The sequence below is a fragment of the Castanea sativa genome, chromosome 2 (assembly GCF_040712315.1).
Source record: "Castanea sativa cultivar Marrone di Chiusa Pesio chromosome 2, ASM4071231v1".
In the NCBI taxonomy this organism is placed as follows: domain Eukaryota; kingdom Viridiplantae; phylum Streptophyta; class Magnoliopsida; order Fagales; family Fagaceae; genus Castanea; species Castanea sativa.
This window is the reverse complement of record NC_134014.1, coordinates 39406034-39419015: the sequence shown is the minus strand read 5'-3', so window position 1 is coordinate 39419015 and position 12982 is coordinate 39406034. Positions and strand designations below refer to the sequence as shown.

At 31.4% G+C, this 12982-nt stretch overlaps 1 protein-coding gene across 1 annotated transcript; it reads left to right on the top strand.

The window, feature by feature from the left end:
- Window positions 1-7789: 7789 nt before the first annotated feature.
- Window positions 7790-11040, top strand: LOC142625573 (uncharacterized). The gene is made up of 2 exons (XM_075799209.1): window positions 7790-8167; window positions 8803-11040. The coding sequence occupies exon 2, from the start codon at window positions 8832-8834 to the stop codon at window positions 10827-10829; it is 1998 nt and encodes a 665-aa protein (XP_075655324.1). The 5' UTR covers window positions 7790-8167; window positions 8803-8831; the 3' UTR covers window positions 10830-11040.
- Window positions 11041-12982: the final 1942 nt, after the last annotated feature.

Genomic DNA, 12982 nt, shown 5'->3' with positions numbered 1-12982 from the left:
GCTTTGTCCTTCCGGCGACTCTTGACCTCCACCGGCCTTCTCCCTCTCTCTCTGCTGCGTTCTATACATTGTGAGCATTCAATACTTTTCCTTGATAAAAACTGTTTCTAGTTTCTTTCGGATTGACCAATTAAACCCCTATCTACCACCCACTTTTTCCCTATTTCAGTACAGGAGTAACCAGGCATGCGTGGTTTAAATTTTTCGAAAAAATAAAATTTAGCTTCATGGTTTTTTTATTGTTAATTTAATCAATCATCTTCATGAACTTTTACGTACGAATTTTTTGTCCAATGTATTTTTTTACCCCTAAAATTTAGCTATTTATTAAACATCCATAACATAAGTAAAGAAAAGTTTAAATTTTAAATTTTGTAGTAGGAGATACACGTTTCTTTTGGTACTATTGTTTTTGGTACTATTGTTCTCTTTAAAAAGATTTAATAAAATTTATCAATTTTTGTTTAATCAAAAATTTTAGTTTTTTAGTCCTAAAAGTTAGCCACTTAGTACACATTCATAACAAAATTTAAAAATAGTTTAAATTTTAAATATATCAACAATATCAACAACCTTTAAAACTGAGAAAAAGGTACGTAACATTTTTTTATGAAGTAGTAAATTAATACTTATGGAGAAAAATTTTAATTGAATTTGACATAGAATTATACAAATGATAAATATAGTTTCTATTACAAAATAAATTTTTTTACAACAATTTCTTAGATAACAACCACTTTATGTGAGGTTTAATACATATAATAATTCTTGTAAAGTCTCTCACCCGAACTTATCTAATATTCCATTCCAATGACTCTTCAATACAATCCAAACGTGAACCTGAGAGAGATAAAAGAATAAGGGTTAAACCAAGTATTTAAAAAAAAAATTTAATCAACAAACCAAAGTTAGAATTTAACTCTATCATAAACTCTTTAAAATCCAATCACCACATCATCAACTATTTAATAAATAACTAAATATAAAATTTAACGCCAAAAACATATACAATGATGGTAAAAAAAAAATTAAAAAACTTTAACGCCAAAAACATATACAATGAAGGTAAAAAAAAAAAAATTCTTAAAAAGAAAAAAAAAACGTAGAAGGAAAAAAAAAGTGAGGAAATAGAAGATAAAGATTTTTTATAATTTAACTCTATCATGGACTCTTTAAAATCTAATCACCACATCATCAACTATTTAAATAAATAACTAAATAAATAAAATAAAATTTAACGCCAAAAACATATACAATCAGGGTAAAAAAAAAAACTAAAAAACATATACAATGATGGTAAAAAAAAATTTCTTAAAAAGAAAAAAAAAAACGTAGAAGGAAAAAAAAAAAGTGAGGAAAAACATATACAATGATGGTAAAAATAAATAAATAAATAAATAAAAGGTAGAACTCAAAGAAAGTCATTCATAAACTAAAGAAAACAAAAGAAAATAAAGAGGAACTTGTAGACGATAGAATTTGCAAAAGGTAGAACTCAAAGAAAGTCATTCACGTACTCTCTCTTTTCTATTTTCTCTGATGTGATAACTGTGTAACAATAAATAGCCTAACATGTCTCAAAAAAAAAATTTATTTCTATTTCTATTTATATTAACAATATAAAAAGCGGCAATGCCGCTACAGTACAATTTTGGATTAGTTCACTGGGCTAAATTTTTTTTCCAAGTAATCGGGTTTTTTTTTTTCCTTATGCGCACATGCACTATAGCTAATCGGTTTGTGTTTTTTTTCCTTCTAAATATTTATGTAAGCTGGTATATATATTGTTATACTGACACAATAAATTTTACAATATTTTCACAATTATTGACGTGTCAATTTCTTATAAGTCAAAATAAAATAATAAAATATGAGACTGTGACCAACCACAATTAAAAATAAATATTTTGAGAAAATGTTACAATACTTATTGTGCAGTGCTTTTGGTTTATTTAACTGTAACTACAATGCTTAAAGTATTTTTTTTCCAGTTATCAGTTTGTTTTTTTTTTCTTATAAATATTTATGTAAGCTAGCGTATCTATTAACTATATAAAAAGAGCGAAAGGCTCATGAATAGTGTTTTTTTGGTTTATTCAATTAGTGAGGTGCACTTTTTCTTTTTTTTTCTTTTCTTTTTTCCTTCAAGTATGCCATATTGTTTGAGCTTTTTTTTTTTTAAAAGATCTTTATATGTTTACTTTGTACTTGCAATGCAAGTTTACATTGTAAATACACAAAAGTGGTTAATATTATACACATCTGCACAAAACATGGTAAATATTGTACAAATTTTGTAAATGTGTACAAAATTTGCCAATTTTTTTGTGTCTATAATATAAATTTACATTGTAATTAAGTACAATGTATACATAGAGATATTGTGAAAATGTTGTAATGCATGTGTCAATTCTTTATGGGTCAAAATAAAATATAATAAAATATCATACCGAAATCCAACACAACTAAAAATGTCGTGACATTTTATTGTTATTACAATAAATTTATAACTATTGAGGTGTAAGTTATAGGTCAAAATAAGATAATAAAATATTGAACTGGGATCCGTCACAGTTGAAAATAGAGGCATTATGAAAACGTTGTAATATTTTGTTGTATTCATAGACTTTTTTTTATGTTTGCTGGTTTAGTCAAATTTAGTAATTTATATATAAAAAGAATGAACGGGAAAAGCTATCATAGTTTCGCTACAATAGTTTTGGCTTGTTCAATTTTCACTATTTTGCAGGCTGCTTTTTTTTTTTTTTTTTTTGTGAATGCGTAAAGCTGCAATAGATTTGCTATATTATTTTTGGTTTGTCCAATTCACACTGTTTCATATTATAATAAAATATTAACACAATAAATTGGGACAATATTTTCACAATTTTTGAGATGTTAATTCCTTATAATTCGAAATAAAATATCATACTAGAACCAACCACAACTAAAAATAAAGGTAATGTAAAAAAAAAAGTATACATCCACAATATTTATTACAATACTTTCATAAAAAATTATAAGTGGTAATTTGTTTTTGGTTCTAATTTAAACTTACCAATGAAATTACTTTTTTGTCTACCAATAACAACTTGTAACAATCTACTACTTATGATTTGTTGTGAAAATATCGTGGATATAGCATTTTTTTGTGAAAAGGTTAAAATATCTTATTGTAGTCACAATATTTTCAAAATTGTTGAACTGTCAATTCTTTACAAGTCAAAATAAAATATAACAAAATTTTTAAAGTATTATGAAAATGTTGTGCATTCTGTTGTGTTTTTAAAAATTTTTTGTGGGTTTAGTAAGCTTTGTTGAGCCAAAATTCACTATTTCACATACAATTTTCTTGGGTTGACTTTTTGTATTTTTTTTCTTTGCGCACCATTTTAAGTAAAATTACATAGTTTTACACAGAAAAACAAAAACTTAGAAAAAAAACATTTTTCATCATTTATGTTTGGGGTAGTTTACAATTTCTCCTTCTTATATTTTAAAATCAAGCAATTTTTCCCTTAATATTTTGGAAAATAGCAAATATGTCATATTATTATTCTTTCAGTTAAACCCTAATGAAGGCTTATGATTCTTAAAATATTTTATTGTGTAATGTCTAAAATACTCCTACTAAATTTTAGCATCCTAAAAATTTTCTTCCAGTATTTTGAGTTTTAGAAGGTAATAATTTTTAGAAAGTTAGAATGATGATATAAAGTATTTTATTTGTTATCTAAAGAACATTGATTTTCTAGGTTTAAATTTTTAAAACTTATAATTTATTTAATGGAAAATTTAATAACACATGCCTTTTGTTATCTTTTTTTATTTTCTTAGCAAAACTCAGTTGTTTATTGTTGGAAGATGATGATATTCGTTATAATTCTTAGAAGTTTTTAGTAAGTGGATATATTGACTATAGCAAATAAGTACTAAACAATATTACAATAAAATAGATATTTATATGTTAAATAGCTCTCCTAATTTTGTGGTTGATCAAAATTCTTATATGAATTAAATTAACTTTTTATAACATAATTATCAAAATTCTTAAAATAAATGTCTCTTTTAATTAATGTAAATTTCTATGTATTTTAAAAATCAAATGATTTATATCTTTATTTTGCGATACAAATAAAATCTAGAATTGATCCTAATCACTACTTTTTTTCCATGGCTAGCACGTGCTGCCCTAACTAGTTTTTTATAAAAAGAAGGGTTGAAGTTGAGTAATCAATTGGGTGTGAAAATGTGTGGTCTTTAAAATTAGTAGGTTGAAATAAAATTGGGTTAATCCCTTGGTTTTTTTTTTTTTGTATGTAATCATGTGATGTGGTATTTAATATTAGATAGTTTTCTTTTTTTGAGAAAAAACAGAGAGAGATAATTAATTATAAGTTATTTAATTATTAAATAACAATAATAATAATATTCTAAAAAAAAGAAGTTGTGAAAAATTTAATGCATAAATTAATTCCAAATTACATAGATTTGATAAAATTCAAGACTAATATAGATTTGATAAATGAAAAACAATGCAAGCATGAAAAATATGATCATTAAAAAAAAAATTGGAAAGTACGATTTTTGAAAATTTTTAAAATGTTACTATTTGGGGATTTAAAAATATAGTTATTGGAAATTAGAAAAATATAGTAGTTGGAAATGCATAAAGAAATATTAAAAAAAGAATAAATAGGCTTGTACATAACAAGAATGAGGGTTGTTGTAACGAGAGAGATAGAAAGGCAGCATAGCGTCAATGACACGTGGGTCCACCGGTGATGTGGCTTTTACGTCCAGGTAAAGTGGTCTACTAGAGATTTTGATGCCTTTCATTGTAATTTCGTCAGTGTCCTCGTGATAATCAGCGGTGGGGAGGGAGTGGACGTGGTGAGTAGTGGTGAATTTTGATATTAGGGTTTGGCGGAGAGTGGAAGCAAGAAGCTTGGAGGCCATGGTGAAATTTGGAATTTTTTTTTTAATGTGTGTTGTTGCTTGGTGTTGTGGTAAAGGGGTTTGGAGTCTGAGTCTCTCAGATGGATATTTTATTATCAATAGATTTTTTTTTTGGGAGGAATAGGAAGAGGAAGAGGAAATGGATGAGAGGGTAAATAGGACGTGAATGGTGTAATGGATTGGATTGGATTAGAGTTAGGATTAGGATTAGGGCTGGAAAGTGGTCACCGACTCTGGGAGATCTCAATCTCAATTTTGACACGTGGCAGAACTAGAGCCATGAGTGCCTTAAAAAAATATTTTTGCTTGATAAAATGCATTTTTAAAATTACGATTTACCACAAATACCCCCAATCAAACTTGAGCAAAAAATTACCTCCATCTGGAAAGAGAGAGACCCGTTTGGGCCGCATGTTGTTGGTGGTGGTGCGGTGGAGGGGAAGCAGACGACATGGCTTTGCACGGTGTGAAATACGACACAACTCTCTCTCTCTCTCTCTCTCTCTCTCTCTCGGTTGTGAAATATCTATGTTGGTCTTTGTTCTCCGCTTCCCCCCTCTTTCTCTCTCTAAGACGAGATCTTTCTTATTTAGAACATTTGGTATGTGGTGGTCCGTGGGGTTGTAATTATGCAAGAGGTTAATGATCAAAATGGTTTTTAATTATGAAATGGTGTGTTGTGTACAATGTTAGTGGAAAAATGTGTTGCGAGTGTGTGGTTGAAAATGAGGTTAATTAAAATATTAAATAAGAAAGGGGATCGAGTTTTTTTCTTTTTTGTCTTTTTATTTTATATATTAAAAAAAAAAGCTAATGATATATGTTATGTTTACAACATACATTTTCACAATACTTTTACAATAAATTTTAAGTGATAAGTTATTATTAGTTGTTACGAGTGGGTAAAAAAGCAATTTAAGTTGTAGATTTAAATTAGAACCAATAATAACATATCACCTATGATTTGTTATGAAAATATTATATACGTAACACTTCTCATGTTTAATTAATGATTAATAATAAATCAAATTCACTCGAGGAAACATTTTCAAAAAAAAAAAAAATTCACTTGGGGAAAAATAATAATAACTGTAAGTGCACAATTTGTACCCGGACCCAAACGAGTGATAGGCTTAGGCTCAAAGAGCCTTATACAATGAAATTTGTAGAGCGTGAACTTGAAACCTAGGCTTTACGGACATTGGAAAACAGATAGGTGGGCTAGATCGCCACTACCTACGCAATCAATGGATGAAAATAACGGAAACTCTCCTCAGACGTAAGCTGAGGATCACTTGTATTACCTTTCTTTCTTTAAACAAAATATTAAGATTGAAGATAATATGTACAGTGCTCTCTCTATCTCTTCCTCTCTCTTTTTTTCTCCGATCCCCCCTTTCCTAATGCCTCTTTTCTTTCTTGTATCCCTTTCTTCCTCCCTTTCATCTTTCACCTGTAGCACAGATCACCCAATTTGATATTTGTCCCAACCACCATTTTCTGGAAGTCTTCAAACAATAGCTGGAAGGCTGAACATATACTGTTCAGAGGTCATTTCCCCATTAATGCGGTCAGAGAGGTAGGTGCAGAGTCTTTAATGCGGTGGTAGCAGCCTTTTCCCTTGATATTTCTCATACATTCCCTCTCTCTATAACTGTGTGGAACACATCTTTACCCAACAAGCTTTCCGGAACTCTTTCTCCAAACATCATGACGTGTCATACGATTTTCACTTGACTCAGCCGAGGAGATGCCTCTCCTCGGACAAGTTCATCAACCTTTCTAGTAAGAGCTAGCCTGTGGGCCTCAAAAGCTCTGCTCAGACAAGCTCACACCGCCAAATCAGGCTCAAGGCCCAAATATGTGTTCTGACCATTTTTACCCACACAATAACAATTCCAAAAAAGGGTAAAATTAATGAATAAATTTAATGGTTGGAAATGAACTAATGAATAAAAAAAAAAAAACCCAAAGAATAATAACAATCAAATTCATTTTGAAAAATTATAAAAAGAATAAAAAAAGATGAAATGAATATTGAAATAAATAATATTTAAATGAAATAGAGAAAGAATAGAGAGTCTATTGAAAAGTGTAACTAAAAAAGTAGATAAGTAAAGGCAAAAGTAATTATTCATTCTCTAAACTGTACAAAAATTTGAAGAGACTACTAAAGATACTCTTAAGACACACTTTTACATGCAACTTATTCAAATGAGTCAAAAATTCAAGAATTATGCATGGTATAGTAATTTTTGAGTAGAAAACTTAACACTGTTAGACAATTCTACTATTTTTCTTGATTCTTTCTTTAATTCTATTAACTATTTACTTACCATGGGCTATTTAAACACCCATTCGCGCATATAATTGTCCTAATATAATTAACATAAATTACTAGAAGAAAACAGAAAACTTGATGGATCCTAAATTTTAAAACAATGTTAAATGTTGTTTGTGATTAGAAAATAAATTAGACATTTTTAAAATTAAAAAAAATTTGAGAAAATTAAATGAAAAGTCTTGATATCTAATATTAGCCCAAACTTAAACGATTTTGTATTTTACCTTCTTTTTTTTAATGAAAAATTGAACGAGTTAAGTAACTAAAAAATAAAAATTAATTATAAGGGTTTACAGATTCACTGTTTCCTTTTATTTATTTCTAAAATTTTGAAAGATGCCTCTTTTAAACTTAAAGACGTTGTTTTATAACCTTTTTAAATTGTTTAACCACTTTAATTTTTTTTTAAAATCGCTTTTTTTTTTGAGAAAGAAAAAAAAAAAAAAATCACTTTAGAAGCAAATTGTCGCTGTCAAATTCCCGTTTGGGCTAAATTGTTCTTTGCAGACTTGCTTATATAAATAGCTTGATAGAGCCTCCACTCCAAGCCACGAAAGTTTCTGTTTGAGTGTGTCTCTCAGTAAATTGTCGCTGACATTTTTTCTTCCCAAGTTTTCAGACCCAAATTCTGCGTTTGAAAAAGCATTAAAGAGAGAAACACCCAAGAATCAACATTGTTCTTTTATGTTAATGTCCGTAACAAAACAGACTTTGGTGAAGTACTTATCCTTATACAATTGCTAATTATAGCAATTTCTGAGATATAGTTATTTTTGGTAAAGTACTCTTCTTCAACTTTTACAAAGAGACCAACATTCTTTTATCATTACAGAATCTGCGGAGTTCTACTTCTCTCTCTCTCTGGTATGTTTCTTTCCAATTCCAAGCCCTTCACATTTTCTTTTGCCATTTGTGAAAATTTTTGGATTTTGTATGAGATATTCTGTGGGATCGGATCTTTTTTGCTCTGCTTTTAAGACCCCATGTTCAGATCTGTATGGATTTGTCATTGTAATTGTATTCTCCGCTTCTGCATTTCATTTTCCTACTTTTCCTTTTCTGTAGTTTCTTTTGTTGTGGGTTTTCGTTGGAGTTTGATAATGTTGCTCGAACCGACATTATTTATTATTTTTGGTGGCACTTTTGATTTCCATATAGTGTTTCAAGAAAATGGTTTTTTTTTTTTCTCTGACTTGTCTTTTAAACAGGCATCTGGTTTGATATGTAGAGTTTGATTGAAATCATAATATGATATTACGATTGGAGATGTTCAGTTTCCTTCTGTTGATCATGCGAAAGATCGGCTTCTATGAAAGCATACTTTATCATATTTGATCATCAAGTATTTTTCCACACTCTCATTATTAAGATTTCAATGAGATTATGGAGTTTTTGATTCCTTTATCGTATAAAATAAGAATTTGAGTTGCTTGGCTTGATGGAGTTTTCTGTCTTTGAATAAATGTTAAAGTATTGATGGAAGTTGAACTTTTGGGCAGGTATAGGTTGAGATCAAAAGAAATACATCATGTTCGGCAGGTTATCACCTCGTAGGAGCCAGAGATCCAAAGGATTTAAGGTGAAGCATGCTCTCCAGATATGCCTTTTGCTTGGAGTTAGCATCTGGCTCCTTTACCAAGTCAGGCACTCTCGTGATAAGAAAGCAGTATCATTTGTTGAGAGTGCAAAAACTGGGAATGAAATCTTGAAGTTGGGGAGAAAAGATCTTCATCCTCAAGTGGAAGAGACTACCATTAGAGATGCAAGGCACAAGGAAGATGAAGATGTGGAAGAAACCAAGAACGAAGAACAAAACAGGCCTGAAGAAATTGATAATGTAGGAAAAGTTGACGCGAATGATGAGACAGATGTACATGACAAGGACAAAGTTGAAGAGGAAGCAGAGCATAAAAAGGATTCAGAAGATGGAGCGAAAGAGAAGGAAGAGAGCCGAGATAAGGAGACTGAAGAGAGCAATGAGAAGGAAAGAGAAGATAAGGAGTTTGAAGAGCGCAAAGAGCTGAATGAAGAGAAGGAGAATGAGGAGATCTATAAGAAGAAACAAGAAAACATGGAATTTGAAGAGAACAAAGAGAAGGAAAGTGAAAACAAGGAGTTTGAAGAGAGCAGAGAGAAGGGAGATGAAGAAATTAGAGAAAAGGAAAGTGAAAAGAAGAATAGTGAAGAGAGCAGTGGGAAGGAAAGTGAAGAGAGCAAAGATAAGCAAAATGAAGATAAGGAGAATGAAGATAACAAAGAAAAAATAACTGAGGATAATAAAAGTGTGGAGGAGAGTCAAGGGGAAAATAATAAAGAGGAGAGGGAAGAGAGGAATGAGCCTGGTAGTACAGAGAAAGAAGGTAAGATAGAGGAGCTGGGTTCATCTGAAGGTCAGGTTCAAGATGGAAGTGATAGGCAGAATGAGGAGGCAAGAGAAGAACAGTACAAGGGGGATGATGCTTCTAGTGCTGTTGTACATGAAAATCAAAATATAACAAATGAGCAAAGCAGTTGGGAAAATTCAAAGGATGCAGAACAAGTCGAAAACAGAGAAAAGAAAGATTTTGAGCTGGAGAATAAAACAAATAGCAGTGAAGTAGTTGATCTCAATCACAATGAGTCAGACAAGAATGTGAGAGAAACTGAAAATTTTGAGAAGAATGACTCAACAAATGCAACTAGCAGTGAAGATGGTGGTAACAATCAGCCAGAGTCAGAGAATGGTTCTAATGCTAGTTCAAATAATACAGTCCCTATTGGAGAGAACTCTACTCTGCAAAATGTTGTACTACAACAAACTGATAATTCTGAATCGGGCTCAGCAGCCAATAACAAGCAACAAGATTCAAGTGGAACACCTTCCACAACAATGGAGAATGGTGATGCAGGTAATGGAGAGTCCAGAGATACTTCTACTAATGCTGATTCTGCTGTGCCATATACGCAGGCCGATGGGTCCAATGTATCTGTTGAGACTGAAAACAAATCTGAACATACTGTCATGCATGGAAACAATGATATCATTCAGACTGAAAAGCCCAACAGTGATTCTGGACTAGAGGGGACACAAAATGTTGTTTTGTCATCAAGCACAAATGACAATGTTGACAATGGTCACAAGGAACAAGTTGAATCTTCAGATTCTTCATTCCAACAAGAGAATCACTATGCTGATCAAAGCAACACAAATGGCCAAAAAGAACCAGATAATTCTTCTGATTCTTCAATTCCCCAAGGGAAAGACTCATCCTCAAATACAGATACCAATGCTGATGCAGGAAAGAATGAAAATGAGAATGTTCAAAGCAACAAAAATGACAGTGAAGGTGCAAGCCAAAAGGAATCAGTTGATTCCCAGGAAGAGAGAGAGGCATCATCAAACACAAATAGTGACAGCAATGGTAGCCAAAATGATCAAGTTGATTCTTCTATCCTTCAGGAAGAGAAAGATGCTCGTACGGATTTGGAAACTTTGCCAGAGACCAGAACTGAAGGGAATCACAACAGTGAGACAGCTGCAGAGTGAACATGTTCTTGGAATTGGCTGTAGCAATCTTTACATGTTCGTTTATGTCAGTTTTTGTTTTCTTCTTTCTACCTGAGGTCCTCAAGCGGGTACCATTCTTTGCTTGTTATGCTCAATGTCTAAGAAATGCTATCTAAGTTTTGTGGGACAAGTTCAGAAGAGGAGAATTTAGGTTCCCAATTGCAATATGGATAATTTGTTTGATATTCAATTGCATATATTTCAGTGTGCTTTGTAGGATGAATTTAGTGCCCATCATTGTTACCATTTTATATAGTGAAAAATTGATTCTATGAATGTTGCATGGTACATGAGAAAAATTAGACAGATATAATTGCCTGTTGAAAGCACCGTCAGACTCCAACTTTGATGAACAAGCTAATTTCCTTACAGCAAAGGTTGGTAATGGGATAGTGTAGGTGGAAGTCAGTTGCAACATGCAAAGACCAATGAAGAATGCAGTGTAGTGCAATTGGCACAAGCAATGAACACTGACAAGTGACAACCCCTCCAAACCTAAATTGACTTTGAAAAGTCCCACCTAACCCCCCATCTTAGCCTGAACATGACATGCGTACTTTTATGATTATGAGTTAGATTTAGAAAGACCAGGTACTGGATAGAGCACGCAAGACAAATTTTGACTGGGATCTGTTTTCCATTCTATATTTAGTTTGAAAAGTCCCACCTAACCCCCCATCTTAGCCTGAACATGACATGCGAACTTTTATGATTATGAGTTAGATTTAGAAAGACCAGGTACTGGATAGAGCACGCATGACAAATTTTGACTGGGATCTGTTTTCCATTCTATATTTAGTTTTCTGTTTATTGGTGGGGAAATTACTTTTCTTTTTCCACTCACTGTCATGAACCTGAAAATTGACTATGGAGCGGCTTCAAATATTATAGCCTACCAGAATCTTACCTTTGCTAGAATGTCATGTTATTAAGAGCGAAGAACTTTTTTTGTTATTATTATTAATATACATCTTAAGTGGAGTAGGGGGATTCAAACTTGGACTTGTAATCGCCAAAAAGTACTAATTAACCAAAAGGTCAATAACATAGCAAGGCACTGTTTGCATAAAATAAATTAAGTTTTGGCACAGCTTTTCTCTTAGGTTCATGTTAATAGATGCTTTTAGGGCAATTGTGAACAAATAATTTTAGGAAAGTTTTGACACTACTTTCATGGGATATAGAAAAAGCTGTCAAAATATTAATAATTTTTTTTTCCATTAAAAAATTCTTAAAATGATTTACTAACAAATGTCTTTAAAGCATTCATTAACATTTTCCTTTTTGTATAGGTAAATTTTCGACTTTTCGCTCTTTTAAGGTCCAAGACAGTACTCTGAGCCTGAAGAGTCCGAGAATAAATTCTCTATATCAATTCTCTTCAGAGAATAAATTCATATACTTTGTGGATGTTGGCAATCCTAAACATTAAGCCTAGCTAATAGAGGCACCTTAAAAATTCTCCCCCTTTTTGTTTTCTTCCTTTTCCACGTCATTTTTGTTTTGAAAAATAAAATTTAATTGTCATTTCTCCTAAATAGGAATCCTGAACTCTTATCTCTTTTCATAAATCAATAGGAAAAAGAAAGCATCTACTGCTTAATAAAGGTCCAGAAAGCATTCATGTACACATTCAAAGCTAAAGCAGCTAGTTGTTTGGCCTCAATCAAACTTCTATTATGAAGTGTAAAAATACAAGCCTGAATGTCTTTTTTAAATGTATTCTTGATTTCTTGTTTCAGAGCCTCCAATTGACAAGCCATTTGTTTTCCTTCATGCACAATTCTTCCAAATCCTTATTTCCTACGAGAACCACTATCTGCTTCATGCCTAGTTGTCTTGCTTTCATAATGGCCTCTCTCACTGCATTAAGCTTTATATTCTTCTCTTTTCTTTTTTTGTTTTTTTTGTTGTTGTGTTTTTTTTGTGTGTGTGTGTTTTTATTATCAAGATTGCAATAAGGCTCACTACTTGCTTGCTCTTGTTGTTTGTACTGAGTAACTGTGAATCAGCCTACAAAAAGTGGATTGCCTTAGGATCATTTTTGCCACAAATGCAATCCTACCCCACTTATCTGAGGCCAAAAAAACCTTACAATCAGATGAGCTTCCCAATCTAGTATGATTTCAAGA